This window comes from Mycteria americana, chromosome 3, assembly GCF_035582795.1.
Source record: "Mycteria americana isolate JAX WOST 10 ecotype Jacksonville Zoo and Gardens chromosome 3, USCA_MyAme_1.0, whole genome shotgun sequence".
NCBI lineage: Eukaryota > Metazoa > Chordata > Aves > Ciconiiformes > Ciconiidae > Mycteria > Mycteria americana.
The window spans coordinates 53,552,071-53,568,798 of NC_134367.1; the positions used below are offsets into that span (position 1 = coordinate 53,552,071).

At 40.0% G+C, this 16,728-nt stretch overlaps 1 protein-coding gene across 2 annotated transcripts in view; it reads right to left on the reverse strand.

Annotated features, from left to right (window-relative positions):
- LAMA4 (laminin subunit alpha 4) overlaps positions 1-16,728 on the reverse strand; it is a 116,185-nt gene that overhangs the window by 43,381 nt on the left and 56,076 nt on the right. For both annotated transcript variants that reach the window (XM_075498583.1, XM_075498584.1), the window contains 9 exons: positions 15,424-15,535; positions 11,944-12,111; positions 10,973-11,166; positions 8,958-9,074; positions 6,818-6,966; positions 4,607-4,748; positions 3,426-3,522; positions 2,523-2,639; positions 1,310-1,495 (listed from right to left, as the gene is read on the reverse strand). In XM_075498583.1, coding sequence (XP_075354698.1) covers positions 1,310-1,495; positions 2,523-2,639; positions 3,426-3,522; positions 4,607-4,748; positions 6,818-6,966; positions 8,958-9,074; positions 10,973-11,166; positions 11,944-12,111; positions 15,424-15,535 — 1,282 coding nt within the window. The remainder of the gene's footprint in view (positions 1-1,309; positions 1,496-2,522; positions 2,640-3,425; positions 3,523-4,606; positions 4,749-6,817; positions 6,967-8,957; positions 9,075-10,972; positions 11,167-11,943; positions 12,112-15,423; positions 15,536-16,728) is intronic.

The window sequence follows — 16,728 nt, forward strand, 5'->3', positions numbered from 1 at the left end:
CTGGGACTAGGACTGGACTTAGCCGCACCTAGGCTCCTCTCTGAGAAGGAGTTTAGAAAGCAAGGGGGTCCTGTCTGAACCTCGTGACTCAACGGGAGGGTTCTCCCCCCCAGCCACTCCTCAGACTCCTACGCGACCGTAACTCTTAACGCAACACCTGGTCTAATAGAGGGAAGAGTGTGGCTTTGGGGCACTAGAAACAATGTTGGGTTTGGTACTCATAACAGCATTTGCAGTAAAATGACACTGAAGTTGCAAAGCTCTTGACAGAAGGAGAAGGGATTTGGGGCAGTAGATCTGAGATCTAGACTTTCTGGAGATATAGTTAATAGAGTAATGGACCTTCTCTGAGGTGCTTTCAAGAGGCAAGACATCACTGAACAGTGCTGCAGGTGATGGTACATATCATCAAACGTATGCAGGAAATTTCTTGTTCTGGATTTCCAGCTTCCCTAGCCATGAATAACTTGGGATTAGTGAGCCTCCTGAGAAGAGCCAGGAATACATCGAGCAATAAATAGTGGTGCTTGTCAGCAATTTTTTATTCCAAATATTTTCACTTCTAGGTTGATTCTTTTCTTTCCTAGTTGTTCTTTTCCTTCTTTCACCAGTCACTTCATTTGAGCTTCACTCTCCCTGCCTCTTTTTCCACTCTTTCCTATCATCTTCATTTCAATTTTGTAGCCTTCCTCAGTTTTTCTTTTGTCTTTTTATTTACCTTATATCTTTCGTAACAAATCTTCCAATTTTTACTCGACTCTTCCTCCTCCCCTCGATAATAAAAATGGAATTAATGTGATGTTTACAAGCTTTTCCAACAATCACCCTGCTTAAATATTATATTTCCTCCCTAATCCTCTTTGCCCCGTTTGTTTAGACTACAAGCTCATCAAGTCAGGGACCATTTCTCCTCCATGTTTGTACTACTGAGGACAAAAGGGCCCTGTTTTCAAATGCCTCCCAATGTTAAAAAAATAATAACTGAACCGCCAATCGTAACAGCGAGAAGTATTTAAACAAGCTGTCTGTTGTTAGTGTGACCTTGATATCCTGATAAAACGACTTAAAAACCAACAAGACTTCAGCCCTTAATTGTTTAAGTAATTTTGGAAATGCCCAAGTATCCAAAAGTTTTAAAGTCCAGTCAAGTCTCTAGACAACTACTAATTTTTGAAATGTTTTCATGGAGGTAAAATGCTAGAAGATTATATGCAATGAATATGCAATGTAAATTATTTATACAACATGATGTTGCAATGATTCACTGACCTTTTAACGTTAAGGAATGGCAAAATTCAGGTCACTGTACCTGCATCCCCAGCTGAATGCACAGCACTGTCGTACGCCGCTGATTTGTGCTGGAATTCTTGCAAGTTCTGAGACCACAACCTCACGTTCTCATCCATGGGGGTCGTAGCCTGCGTTACTGTCATGGTAGCACTTACAGCCTCTGCAGTCTTCAGTTTAGCTTGCTCCAAACGCTCTCTGGCCTCCACTGCAAAATAAATAGGGGATGAGAATAAATGAACTCTTTTGAAGATTCAAGTGAGCTATAACCAGTACTTAGAACGTGGTGAGGCTAAGGGGATTTTACCTTCTGTAGAATGGGTACCCAACCTTGCTTGGTTGGCTTTCTCTTTATTTCCACAGGGAATATTAAAAACTTCCTGTAGTTGGTCTACAGTTATATTATTTCTTAAAATTTAACAAATTCTTATTTCCATTCTAGATTGTTAGAAATTTTCAATGTCCTTGAATTTTGATGGGTGTTATATAGCCAAGGAAGTTGGAACAGAGATTAAAAAATACCTTGTTTTTCATCAAGTTTTTAAAAGAAAATGCATGTATTTGTTGAATATTTTTCATGAAAGTTATTTTTGAAGGAGAGAAACCCAAGGTACTGAAGTGGTTTTGTTTTTTCATACCTGGCATTTTGGGGTTTTTATTTTTTTTTTGAGTTACCAACTACTGTATTTGTAAAAGCTGTGGCATTTTGCATATGATAATGTCTTGGCAGTAAAAACCAGCCACTTTTAGTTGACGTTAATGAAGAAATCTTGACCGTGTCAATACCTTCAGATATACTTGATGGATGGTCTATGATGTCTCTTTTCTGAAAAACTAAGGTGAGATTTTGTCAATCAAGACTGCCGGTAATTACCTCCCAAATACTCTACTTGCCAGGTGTGATGTATATGTGAATTAAATTTTGACTATCAATCAAATAAATCCACAGATTTGTAGATTCTCCAAAGCCTGAAAGAGTAACATGGGAGTGGACAATTGTAGTAAGGAGGATCAAGAAGAAAGTTAATAATTTCAGATGGCAGAACATATAATTTCATTATGGATGTGTTAAATCTGGATATTTGCTGTCTAGGTCTCATAGTTTCAGTCAAATTCCTTTAGGCCTCCCTGGGACTGAAATCTTAATACCAACTTCATAGGCCATATGCAAAGATAAAGTATGATCTTAAATGTATGAAGATAAAGCATCATAACGATGAAGTTCCTCTTACAACCTGGCTCTGCTGATTGCATTTTTGTGATGGCTCTCATCAGTTGTCTTCTCAGAGCATTCATTCTGGCAAGAGTGCCATTAACATGCTGGCTAGTGTCTGCAATGGTTAAATCGTTACCTGTGGGGAGAAAATGGGAGGTACAGTTGAGTGGCATCAAAGTGGCATTTAAAAAGGTAAATTTCATCCTGTGGAGGTATGTTATTAAACATTTAATACACCATAGGCAGTATACTATAGCCTCTTTTAGTATAGGGCATACTAGCACTCTGGACTTCACATAATCTAAAGGAAAAAGCAACCTTGCAGCTCCCAGCCATTATTTGCTTGCCACAGGGCTTAGAAAAATCGGGAGACCTGTATCTCAGTCAGTACTATCTCTCTTTGCTTTACCAGAACTGCTGAGAATAGCTGCAACAAGTATACAGGAAAAGTTTTAAGGAACTCAAAAGGTCCTGAAAAATTGAAGAGGTCATTTCTGTAATTTTAGAGCTTGCTTTCATTTTCAGTGAAAAAAGGCCAAAATACTTTAAAATTTATTATTATCCTTCACTGGTGAAATCCAGTTTTCTGAACACTTAAACTGTTGTGAATTGATTTCAGTTGAACCACTTGATTGAGTATATTTACCTGTGAACAACTGTTTGCAGGATCACATATTTAAACAGTGGTTGTACCTGAAATGGTCCTTTTGCAAATGAAATAAACTTTCAGCATCTGGCAGGATGGCAACACATGAACTACGCAAACTGTGCCTGCGGCCATTTCAAGTACTTTGTGTGGTAACTTTGATCAATACACTATTCTGTTACAGCAGTAGTTCTGCCTTAGCGATGTGCTTTTGGAATTTATTTTAACGTGCATGCTTATAAACTGACTGGGAAAGTAGAAAGGATGTATATTTACTGTAATCTGCTGTCCGTTGTAGCTCCGTGGCTCGGTTGAGAAGTTCTTCACTTTTACCTTTATGGTAAATGATCTGAGTATCAATTCCAACTGCAGCCTACAAGTATGTTCCAAAAAAGAAATTCAGAATAAAGCTTATGAAATGTTCCTCTTTATTGTGTTTAATTGTGGACAACATATTACTTCATATAAAGGTAACTACAAAGTCACTGCTGTTTCATTTGCTTTGTTAACATCTAAGATTGGCAGCTGGATTAGGAAAAAAAGTCTGAAAAGCAAAATTTTCTGTAGATTGCAATTAAAGTTTAGAGAAATGTATTTTTTCCAGACAACAACACTGAATAACAAAGATGCAGAAAGCACAGAAGTCCTCTTAATTTATCAGCTCCAGTATGGTCAACGTGATAATCACGCTACATGTTAGGTAGGCACTGTGACTGTTCATTTCTACTGTCATCTCGGGTGGGTGATGAACACTTGCACTGTGTGGGGAGCTGCCTTGCAGTCCCCAGTAGCGTGCTGGAAGCAGAGGGCTGGACTCGAAATCCCACAGCTCCCTGGGGTTCAGGCCCCTGTAATCTAACCAAATCCTCTTGCTAGGCCACTAATAAATTGCTGTTAAGTAGCATGTATATAGGTTGGAAAGTGTATACATGCAAAAATATGTATAAAATATTTTAGAACAGCAAGGCCAGAGACAAAATTAGCATCCTCATCCCTGCACTGAGTGTGTGAGTGGGCTATTTGCCCCCTTTTAACTTGATTTTCTATGAGAAACAGTGATGCTTCTGTTAGATGTCTTGAGCACCTTTTCTGCCACATGGTGCTGTGAGGAGTAGGAGGACTCGAGTGCTAAATGCCAGATCAGGTTCCTACAGGGCCAGGGCGTTGTCTGGACTTTCACAGAAATGCCTCAATTTGAGTGACAACATGGAGCAGCTTTGGGACTTGTACATAGGGACAGAAGAACTGGTTGCATCTTTTCAAATACCAGGCAACTTCAGTCTGGCGGAATAATTAACCACCTAGGATTTAATTCAGGAAATAGTCAGTGAAGCAAAATGTGCAGTGAGAAGTTCAATGCTGACAGTCAAGCTAAATCTTGTTTCTTCTTTATACTTAGGTGTCCAAAGTCCCTGAAGCATTGCAAAGTAAAAGCCGATATTATGAAAATTACTTACATCATTGACCCTGTTTGTTGTGTTCAGTGCCAGCAATGCAGCTTTATTAGCTTCTTCAATATAACTGGCAATGTTTTCATACACATTTGAAGCATTTATTGCCCTTTGTACCAACCCATTTGTATCAACACCATATAAATTCCTGTTAAAAAGAGAGTAAAAGGAGGAAGAAACCGAATGGAATCAAAGTAGTTTCAAATGGATTAATTTTCTTAACATTCTGTGAATTCTGACTACATATCTACACTACTATAATCATGCACATAAATATACTTGGCCTAGGTAGCATTCTCTTCATTGTGTATGACCATTTATGTCAGGCTGAAGCAGGTGAAAACTATGTGGATAGAAGGTACCTCCCCGTGGTTTAACTCTGGGAATTTTGCCCTTAACGTCTATGTGAGCAGCAACAAGTGACTACTGAGCTTTTATCTTTTTAAATCTAGATTATATATTCCATAAATTAACAGAATAACATCTATCAGTTGTCCTTCTTTAGGAATAACTGCTGGCCGTGAATGGAAAGAACTGTACGTGCCAGTGATCAGGACAGCTGTACCACTGGGCTGTTTATACTTTCCAAAAGTATGTGGGAAAAGGGGGAGAATCAGATGAAGAACTGCCCATGATCATCAAACTTTGCAAGAAGTTAGATTTCAAAAATACAAGATAGCTTTGCTGGCATGGTAGAGCTTGATTTGCGTATTAGGTGATAACTGGTCTTCAGGGGAGATTCCAAACAGCAGTTGGTTTAGGACTCAACCTTCAGCTGTTAGCAACTTTGTCTAAGTATTATATTTTTATATTTTTGTGATAAACAGAATGCAGACTATACGTTAGATATAGCCTCTAAATATATGTATACACGTGTGTGTATTCACTTCAAAGAGTTTGCACACGGAGGGCTTATTAAGTTTCCAGATTCAGCATTGTTGCAAGAATTTCCTGCTATATTCCCCCAAGACAAAAGAAGAAACTCTACCAAATAAAAACCTAACAGGCTTATAAAGCAAACCCATAAAAACCAAAATTATTTGAAGACAGGCTAAATTTTTTAAAGGATTAAAGTTTCACTGCAGGACAATCTTCTCAACAAATAAAAGAGTCAGCACATTTCCATCTGCATACTTCATCATTATTTCTGTTTGCTTTCTATTAAATTTGTAATGTGTTGGATTTGGTAGTCGTTTTTAAATTATTTTGGTAAGGGATGAAGGCTAGCTATATGGAGTATTTTCTTTCAAGTGATTCTGCTGCCCCCAGTTAGCTGATCTCAGACTGAACATACTGTCTGTTTTTTAGGCTGTCTGTAGTTTGTGTGGCACTATAGAGCAGAGTTTCAGATGTCAGCTTTATACGGTTGTATAGAAGAAGACCATCTGTTATTTTTTTTTTTCTGATTTAATCTCCTATCTAGGGCATATTAATATTAAGAAACAACTGGTATTTAGATAATATACTTGAAGAGTAGTTTTAAGTTTATCTTCCAAAAGCATACGTCCATGATGTTACTTAAGGTAGAATTTGGTGAAATATTTTATTTAAGAATTCATTTGCGGCAGTGATTTTTCCATGGGTAGTCCCAATTGCAAATAAAGTCGTATTTCAAATCTGTCTAAAAGTGGCTTTTCAGTAAAGAGGGGGGAAGTTGATGCGTGTAGTATCTTCCAGCAAACTAGGAAGACTTACAGTAAGTTTTTGGTGTTACAGCGGGCCAGTTTCACTGGGACAAAACCTACTGAGTATCAGAACTACTCCATCTGTAAACCAGTTCTTGAACAAGAATTATCCCAAAGCCCATTTTTTGGCCCATAATGCTAAACATTTTTTAATGTGAATGAACTTACTGACATGAGCTGTTTGTGCAAACCCCATTTAATCTGCCTGTATTTTTTTACTTTTCAGTGATCTACCTTTTCTGTTCTCTTGCTATGGGAAGAGAAGAACATGCCAAATTAGAAAGGGGAGAATGTCACGCAAGATATATATTTGTTTATTCTCTGAAAAGATTAATAGATTTTGCTTAGCTGAACTTCAGCTGTTCCCTCTGGACCTTGACGAGTCCTTCCATACATGACTTCAGAGTGATTTGTTTAGTGCCCATTTACAGACAGCATATCTAATGTCACTGTTTCTGCTTGTCTTTTAGTTTATTCAGCTGTTCAATCAGTAGCATTTGTATGAACAGAGTCTGCTGAAGTTAAATTTTACCGGTCCAGCTCATCAGCAAGTCTTCTTAGGTTGTGCGCATGATGCATAGCCTTTTCTACCAAATCATCATCAAACAGAGACAGATTGGCTAGTTTTTCTTGCAATTCCTTTTTCGCTCCATCTATTTCTGCGTAGAACCCTGACACATTCTGAACAAAATATGGAAGGAAGGAAAGAAGATGAAAATTGTAAAAAATCAAGTCTGTATTTTGATTATTATTTTTTATTTTACCTTTTATATTATTATAATGTTGTTGTTTTATGTTATATTTGTTTGATGATACATTTTTAACAGATAAAAAAGAGGAAAGATCAAAAAGAATCTGTCCCGTGAATGTCAGTATGGCAAGACAAATGCAGGAAGATAAAAATCAACCAAAATTCCAGGAATCCTTTAAAAAGATATTAGAGAGACATGTGTAAAATACCAAGGAAAGACAGTTGAGGAATGTCTTACTATCCTTTATGTTTGCTCTGGAATGGTGCCAACGACAAGTTTTTCAGAAGAAAGTGCTAATAGGTGAAGTAATTAAGCCAGATCTTTGCAAAAATCCCCTCATTGTGGTTCTTCTTAAATTGGGAGGTGGAACCCAATTTTTTTTTTTTTTTAACCTCTTTTCTGTGAATACTGCAGGCCGGAAATTAGTTTTTGGGACTTCTAAATGATAACTATACAAGTAAACTAAATAGTGCTGGGGTGGGTGGGCTTACGCATCATGCTGTTACTGCACGGGCCCTGGCACTGTTTTGGCCCTGGCCAGCTGCCACTCTCCCAAACCTGCCTCCCTGGGGAACAGCATGGGGCAGAGCCTGCGCCCCGGGGACAATTTGGCAATTGCTGCAGAGGGCCAGAGAGTTTAGCTGTACGGCTGTAAGCTGTGCCACACTGTGGGCCCTGGCCCCTTTCTGTCTCCTTGCACAGAGACATCCCTCATGCTAAGACATCTTGGGTTAGTCTAATTTGTAAATCAGTCCACCTAAATACTACCTATATGTAGGCCAGGAGAAGTAGTATCCCTTTGCCTTAGCCATACTTCTTTCTTATATGAAATACTCGTGGGGAAGACCAAATGGACCTACATTCGCCTTCTCTCCAACACACAAGCTTGCTGATATGCTTGAGGATTATAAATGTGGCCTCAAAATACACAAAAAAAGGAAATGGAGTGAGAGAAAACGGGTGAGTGAGTGAAGCGTGAAAATACTTATTGCTGATGAGGATGGAAGCAGTAGTATGTTGTATACTGTGTGAACGTCCCCTATGTGTAAACTTACCCACAGGAGCGGGGAACCCGAAATGATAAACTGCAGCAATTTGTTTTGCACAAAACACAGGAGAAAAATAAAATCATACTGCTTGATCACCCCGGGATGGTTATAAAGCAAGCCGTCTTCTTTCTGTTTTCTCAAATTACTTTTTCAAAGAAAAATTAATAACTTTTGATATTTGCTTTTGTGTTAAAAAAAGAAGTGGGCAACTGTGACCAAAATGTATGTTTGTGGAGAATTTTCATTTGTCTTAAATTGTCTCAAAATTTTAAAATAAAACATGAAAAAAAAAGCAGCTTTGGTAAATATTTTAGTTAGAAAAATCCCGGTTTTATTTTCTTCATTTTTTCATAGAAGGTCCGAAAATTAAAAATTTCTAAAAGTTTCCTACAACACCTTGTCTCATTCAAAACACTGGGTAGTAGTCTACAGTTCCAGAAGAGGATTTCTATAGGCAATCTGTTTATATATGTTTTACGCTCTGACGGTGACTGGTTTTAACACTGATATGTGGGATCTTTAGCCTTCTCCTGTGCTCACTTGCAGGCACGGGAAAAGGCATTTAGCATATAGTGCAGTCTTTTATCTTTTGGCAGCTGCTTGTAATAAAATGATTGAGAACTCTACAGCAAAATCCTTCATTCAGCTCTGCCTACAGTAAGATGTCCTTATAATTATTTTTCCAAGGCAGTAAAATATAATTACAGAGCTTTTCATCTGGGAAGATTTATACTTTTTGGGGGGAATTTTTATCAGTATTTCATTAAAGCAGTATAAAAAAAGAGAGGTTTTTATTTAGTGGTCTAAACACATGACTTAAAAGTTCAAAAAATCAGGACATATCATTTAAACAAATCACTGAGGCACCTACCTTTATTACCTCACTTAACTCAGAGTTGACCTTTTGTGGTCCTGCCAAAACAGTTGTGGCACTTAGCAGAATGCCGTTCACTTCATCTATTTGCTCTTTTATTTTCTCATGTTGTTTCTACAAAAAATAAAATAAAATTAAATCACATCCAAAACTGGCTGTGCATTGCTAAAATACAGTGTTACCATTTTTGTTAAATTTATTAATGTTAATTCAGAAGATTAAGTGATGAACTAAATAGATTTTAGACAAATTTGAAGTCTAAGTTTTTCCCAGACGTCTCTGATAGCTGCATATTATAATGTGACTCTTTGCATTTTCTTGTCTTTGTGAAATAAATGTTGGGGTTTTTTTAAACTTATTAATTTCATTTTATATTACAGCATGAGCAATTATTGGAATGAAGTATTATTCAGTGCACTGCCAGCAGAGACAAGTTAAACATGGATTTTTCATAGTGGTCAGGTGACTAGTTTTTTTCTGGAGATTTTTTAAATCTACAGTACAGAGATCTCTTTTCCTTGTCAACAGTAAAGCTAATGTGAACAGTCTCTTTTGTACAGCATTTGCCTTCATTGTGAGGAATAATGAAGATCCAACTGGTTAAAAACGGAACAGTTGCGACTACACGCTTCAGGCTTTGCTTCATAAATGTGAGACGAGCTGCAGCTTGGCACTGTAATTATGAAACAATGGAACAACAGAAGAGGCTTTGTACATAAGGATCCCAAGCTGCTTGTAGAAGAATTCGTGAGAACAGCGCGCCTGATTTCGCTATTGAATTATTAGACCTTCCACATCAAGCGCTGCAAATTTCAAGAGCTCAAAACTCAGCCACTGATGCTATGAAAACCAAAGGTTGGCCTGAATTTGCAAGATCGTTCTTCAAATCACAAAATTGTTCCCTAAACCCCTCTCCTGCAGAATCCAAACAATTTCAGCCATTGACATGAAAACAGTTTGCTTCAAATGGTCCCAAATTGTTCTTTTTGTCATTTTCTTCCTTGCTGAAAAAAATAAATGAAAAGTTTTAGGTGGGACATTCTGGTTTTGCTTCCCTTAAAGGAAACTAAAGAGAACGGAGAAAGAGTCACAAAACTGCTGGGAGGAGAAGAAATAGCCTTTCTGTATGGCTGATGGATTGGGAACTTTTCTGGGATAAGAGACCTGAAAATTCAATTTCCTCATCAGCCAGATGGGATTTGAACCTAATACCACCACTTACAGGCAAGCGTGCCCCCCCTTCCATGCTGTAGGGGACAGGTCTCCTCTGAGCTCTTCTCTGGAGTGATTACTTTGTTCAAAATACTGGAACTATTCATTTGAACAGAGCGTAAGGGAAAACTGCTGTAGCCTTATAGCTAGGCTGTTCACCCAGCAAGTAGGAAACCCAGTTTCAAGGTGTCTGTTGTGGAGCAGTTAGTGGATTCATGCTTGAAGATGCAAGGACAATCATCTGCTCTTCCTGAAAAAATGGGGATGCATTTTGTTTAAAGAGGACCAAAGAGAAAGTTTGGACTAGATGGTGTGAATGCACTCACAGGCCCAGGGATAAGTGCACTGCAGAGTCTTTATAAATAATTGTTTTAATAGAATGTAATTACTTTTGTGAGCACGAAGTCCTTCCACATTATAAATCAGTACATAATAGGTGAAACAATCCCACCACAATATTTATAGCAGCCATGCTGCATGGAATTTTAAGCTCCTTGGGTTTTGTTGTAATACATCTTCCTAGTTTAGGCATTAGTATCCTTCTCTTCCTTGGCCTGCTGAGACATGCCATGCCAAAACTTGTCATTAATTGTCACTCCATGAATAAATAATAGTACCTAGCACTTCCACAACTTGTTTCTCAGAACTGGAGAGTCAAACTCATCCTGCTGAGTGGTCCAAGAGATTGTTTTTTGCTGTGGTGATTCCTGAATCTAAATTGTTTGCAATCTACTATTTTAAGCGCCAGCAGAGACGGAGTGTTCACAGACAACAGTTATGATAAATGTACTGCATAGTACCTCACGCCTTTGAAGACTGGCTGTGTTTTCCTTATTTATATCCTCCGTTTGTATAACATAGTCAAGCGCCTGGTCTAATGCCTCCTCCAGGTCTGACAGCTTGACATCCTGTTCGCTGAGCTGCTCCAGCACATCCGATACCAGAGATCTGGTGTCATTGTACCTCTCGTGGAACTCTTCAACTTGCTGTAGCACTGGGAGAAAAATCAGAGGCCACTGATTAGTCCGAAGCTTGGATTTCTGACAAAACTTACCTATGCAACATTTTCTGTTGCTGTTACTCAGGGGACAGTAAAACACATTTGCTAAAAGCTGACTTGAGAGATCATATACCTAGATTTTAATTTTCACTCCTCTTTTGAAAAGGAAAGATGCCTCTCGTTTTAGTATCTCATTTTAATCCCATTAATTCCCCCTCTCAAGCAGCTTTTCCTAAAAGAAACTAGGCTTGGCTTTCTATGCTCTTCATTTGTTTTTCATTGTCACAGCTAAGCAGGCTATTCTGGAGAAGACAGTCCTTATTGTCCTGGGGCTCTGACTCATGTTCACCGAGCTGTGAGGATTAGGCTGCCACTCTTTCCCATACGAGCAGTTTTTCTCTCTGCTGGAGTTTACTGTCCCCATGGCAGAGCTGGCAGGGGGGAAGGAAGAGGTTAGCACGAGCAATTCCAGCCCTGGCACGAACCTTCCTAAGCAGCTGTCGCTGAGGAGCTGCAGTGCACAGGCACACACGGACACACGGACACACAGACACACAGATATTTTTCTGCCCATTGTGCCGCAGGGGCAGCAAGCGCCAGCAGAGGCTTGGGGCAGGCATTTGGAAGCAGCAGCATCTGCGGCACAGCAGTGGGTGCTTGCCAAGCGCCTGCTGGTCCTCCCCAGGGCCTGAGCAGTACCTCCAGCGCTGCCCGGCCCGTGCCAGCTGCACATCAACGTGTGGGTGAATGGAAAACAGATTTAAAACTTACACTCCTTCGCTGCGTTTTCCTCCTCATCTGCAAGTTGCCTCTGATTAGTGAAAGGCTTACGGTGTTTGATCTCCTTCAGCATCTCCTCCGCCACACTCAGCTTCTGGGCAATTTCGTCAGGGCTCAGCTCTTGTTGAATTGCGTAGTATTTCATCTTGCTGCTGATTTCTGTGGGAAAAAGGAACAGATGGTCAATCCAGCATGGCTGCAGAGAAGTAAATACTGTGAAGTACTTTTGTGAATCCAGATCATGCTGATGGCAAAATAAAGTTTTAATTATCTCTCAACTCTATAGTAGATAATTATTATGTTTAATCCAGTCTTAAAATTAAACCTGTAAATATATCACACTTTCTGGCAAATGTGGGGTTCTCATCAGAAGAGGATGAGATTAAGCAGGCATGGGTTGTGTGGATTATTTGGCTTGGCAGTTCTTATAGACTGGGATCATCATTTTATTCTGCGTTCTGTGGCATGTAGTAGGCTGGGGCTTTCATCCAGGATCATGGTTTTTGAATGCTGCTGCAAAAATGTTATGTTTATTAAATAACAACAATGGCAAGGAGACTGAAGTAACCTTTTTTTCCATCTGAAGAAGTCTGAGGCACCCTAAAGCGGTAACATATGGCTTTCTGGCTGATAGTGCCTAGCTGGTTTGGAGATAGATACTATTTCAAGGTTTTGGTCTCAGTTCAAAAAACACTGTTGGATCCCTGCAGCTGAAATTGAGTTTACCCATTCCCAGTGTAGGCATTACACAGTTTACCCACTTCTCACTCCCTGGCCTCGACTGCCACCTCCTCTTTTATGCCCGACAATGTGAGTAGCTTTGGCTTGCGTTCGTCACTACTTTTGTGGGTAACCAGAGCTGGCAAAGCCAGCACTACGCATCTGTAAGATTTTTATAAAAAATAGAAGTGTAATTGTGGCACAACTGGTTCTTTGGCAGAGTGTCTTTGTACGCGGTTTCTGGCTGGCTCCTCAGCTCATTAGTGAAGCTTTAAAGTCTCATACTGAGCAGTTACTGATCTCCACCAGCGGCTCTCCATGGATTTCTTTTTCCTTCTCGTGCTGGCACACACATGTGCATGTGTGCCCACATAGACCTTCCCTTCAACAGACAGTGGCTTGCCTTCTACAGGTGGCAATGCCCCTGTAGAAGAATAGTTTTGAACATAGTGGAAATAATTTTCACCCACTTGTCTCCAACTGCTTTCTGGGTGAACGAGCACTCTCTTTTTATTCACAGCCATGGATGTGGCTTCTTCTACGATAGCTCAACCTTTTTGTGCTATTTGTGCACCAAACCAGATACATTTCTGCCTTCTGTTGTTCCTTTTGTGCCCAAAACCAATTAATAATACAAAAGGACTATCCCCAGAAGTCAGCCAGTGATTGTTGGTGACATACAGTGAGGCTCATGCTGACACTTTTGCTCAAAAATTGTAGAAATAAGATGTGATGGATGGCCAGACAGTCAAAGGTGATCTAGCATCACAGGTGTAAGAAAGGAGTACAAATGTAACACCCTATGAGCATGGTCTCAGCCTGCCTCTTCTGTGTGGTAGGATAAGTTAACTTAACTATGTTTGTTGAAATAACATAATGGTTGAAGCACCCATGGAGTTAAGGATAAGCAAGGATAACCGTTGATATGTAACTGCTCTTCCTTACACAACTTGCCACAGAGCTCGCAGTAATTGCTCTAAGACAGAACGGCTCAGGTCTGTTAATAAATTATTTCTATTAATTAAAAAGGGGCTGTTTAACCTCAGCTGCCAGTCAGCCTTTCTATTCTGGTGCCATATACAGCTTTCTTACACTGTTGGCTTTGCCAAGGACTGGGAAAAATCAGTGTGCTCTATGGCAGGATGGAGGCTGTCATGATGCAGGTGTAATGGGGACAGAGATGCTTCTGAGTATGTTCACGTGGGGTTTTATTGCTACTTGTGGAGGTACAGAAGAAGAGGCTGCAATTGGTTTAATCTCAGTTTTATATATCAGCATGATAATGATATGTCATAGATATTCCAGATGAAGATGATAATCTCTGACTAGGAAACCTTTTTTAAGAGAAAATTGTGCTTGGGAAGGTGTTCACTGTTGTCATTTATTCTTTGATATATAGTACAGTAAAAATTCTTGAAGAGGCGGGAGGTTTAACAGGCTCTAAATAAAAAAAAATCTTCATCTGGGAAGGTGTAAAATACATACATTTACAGTCAGAAGAGAAGTTATGTTTTGAAATTTATACTAGTTCTGGAGATGCTTTTATTGCTCTAGCATGTTGCCCAAAGATGAACTTAATAAGTTTTGTCTGCATCCCCTCACATCATATGGACAGATGAGGAGGACACTGAGACAACAGGTTACAGTTTGTCCCAACATTTTAACAGAAAATGATCTTGGTTTCACTCTTTTCCTAATTTTAGGAGATCATCATCATCATGTTTACCTCTCCTACTGTGAATCAGCATCACTATAACCATTTCTGATGGTCTGCACTAGCCACACAGTTTACAGTTCTGCCTTTCACTTTTACTAAAGGGCATGCTTTCCCTGTGGAAAAAAAAAAGCAATAAAAATGCAGTTTTCTGATTCTTCTTCTGTATTTCAGAAAAAAAAAGAACAAGAGGATAACAGCTAGTCTGTAATGCTCTGTAGATGTGTCTGGACCCAAACTCAATTGGAAATTCTGGTCAGATGAAGCAATAAGCAGCTTGAGGAGAAAATCACCACCACCTCCCACGCTGAGCTTGGGGAAGCAGTAGGTTCCCCAAATTATTTACTATTCAGCATCCTTTTGTTTTTAGAAGCATCTACATGAAGTTGTATGAACCAGCACAGTCCTACTCAGCAACAGTTTGCTAAAAGGCAAAAACTAGATTGAAGTAACACTCACCAGAGGGATCACCAGAGTTAGTCAGACCTGACTGACTGCTATGGGTTCAAAAGGGAAAGCGTAATTTTAAAAAAACCTCTCTAGCTATTCATATGGCCTCCATTACTTATCAGCAGGATGGGAAAAGTGCACTTCCATGAATCTCCTGACAAGTAAGACATGGAACACTCTCATCTCCCATCCTATGCTTGTATTTGTGGCTTCATCCAGCCCCAGCAGTCTGATACTGACTTTTTTTTTGCCACAAGTATATATAAACACCTTGAGCAGCTATTCAAACAAACAAAGGCTACAAGCTGAATTAGCTTGAAGTATTTCATGTAAACCTGTATTATTATTTTGCTCTGTCAAAGAGAGAAAAAAGAAAGATAAGCTCTTGTTCTGGGTGTCAGACCAAGTCAGCCTGTGGTGTCAGCTGTCTTTTAAGAGACACAACTTTTCATCATGGCATCGCAGGCTGCAAAAGCCCTATGTGTGGGTTGCTTTGCGAGAGTGCCCAGGTGCTATGACTTTTTTTTGCTGGAGGTTTCATTAATACATGCTTGACATTGAGCTGAACCAGAAAGAAATCTATTTACCTTGAATGTTATCCCTCATATTACTGAGCTGCTGTACAAGCTGAGTAGCACGGTTGTTGGTCTCCATGGTTTCCTTCTGTAGCAGTAGGCCTTTGCTGGATGCTTCATTTCCCTATGAATAAACCATGTGAGCTAGACATTAGATTTCTTTTCAGATCTATATGCATGTGTGAGGATGAGCAGTGTAAACACACATTTTGCTTTCTCCTGATGAGCATGTGAAAGTCCATTTATCATATAAAGTGGTATTTACAGAGGTGTTTGAAGTGAAGGGCTGTCTTGTCGGCATTTTCAGAATTGCAGAGTGAGAGATTAAAATCTCTCCCGTATTTATCCATCATTTGCTGCAATCAAATTGCCATAAATTATGTACAGTTGTAAAACTCCCATCTGCTGAGTCTCCTAGGCATTCAGCAGGGCTGGCTCATTTTGCTGGGTATGGCGTTTCCTGAGTAAGCATATAGACTGAAGAATAAGGTGTCAAGCTCACAACCATTTTTAGATCAGTGTCTCCCTCAAGTGAGGTCCCCAGCTCTGCAACTTGTTAAAATTAAGAAAAAGCTTGAGGATTCAAAATACTCTGAAGAGCATAGCCACACTCCTATACTATATTACATTGGAGGCTGCACTCTGCATTGTGTTCCCTTACATGTAAGGGAAATGAAGAGTTACCATGTCATAGTTATCATCTTTCCTAGAAGGTCACTGACTTTGGGAGGCCTTAGATTTAATTTTCACTGGCGTTTCCCAGGAAGGAGGAAAAAATACATCTGCTGTGCCATTGACGTTTCCTGGACCCTGTGTGTGTACGTGTGTACGTGCGTGCATGTGTGTGCACGTATTAACTCCGCGTGCACGTATTAAGTCCGCACCACACACTTGCCAGTGGTAAATTTGATTCACGGTAAGTTTGATTCACCGTTTGATTCACGGTCCCTGCTGGGGCTGCAGCAGCAAAAATTCCCACTGTAAAATTAGTTTCTGGGTTTGGGGTGCCCTGACACCTCATGAGCCAGAAGGTGTTTGGCTGTCGGTGTGCTCACTTCATACTTGCTTAATGCTGCAAGAACGGCAGAGGACTCTGCTGCCGTCCTCCAGCCCTGCAGGGCTCAGCCGCGCTCTGGCTGCAGGTTCATGGCTGCCAGCGGCCGTGGCCCACAGCCGCCGAGTTCCCTCGGGGTTTGCAAGGCACCCGGTGGTGCTTGGAGGCAGGGCCAGGGCGGCCAGCCCCGCAGGGGTGGATGGCTAAAACAAATGCAAGGGTTCATAGCGAGGTTTTAATTTCCTTTCTATTGTTTTTTTTAG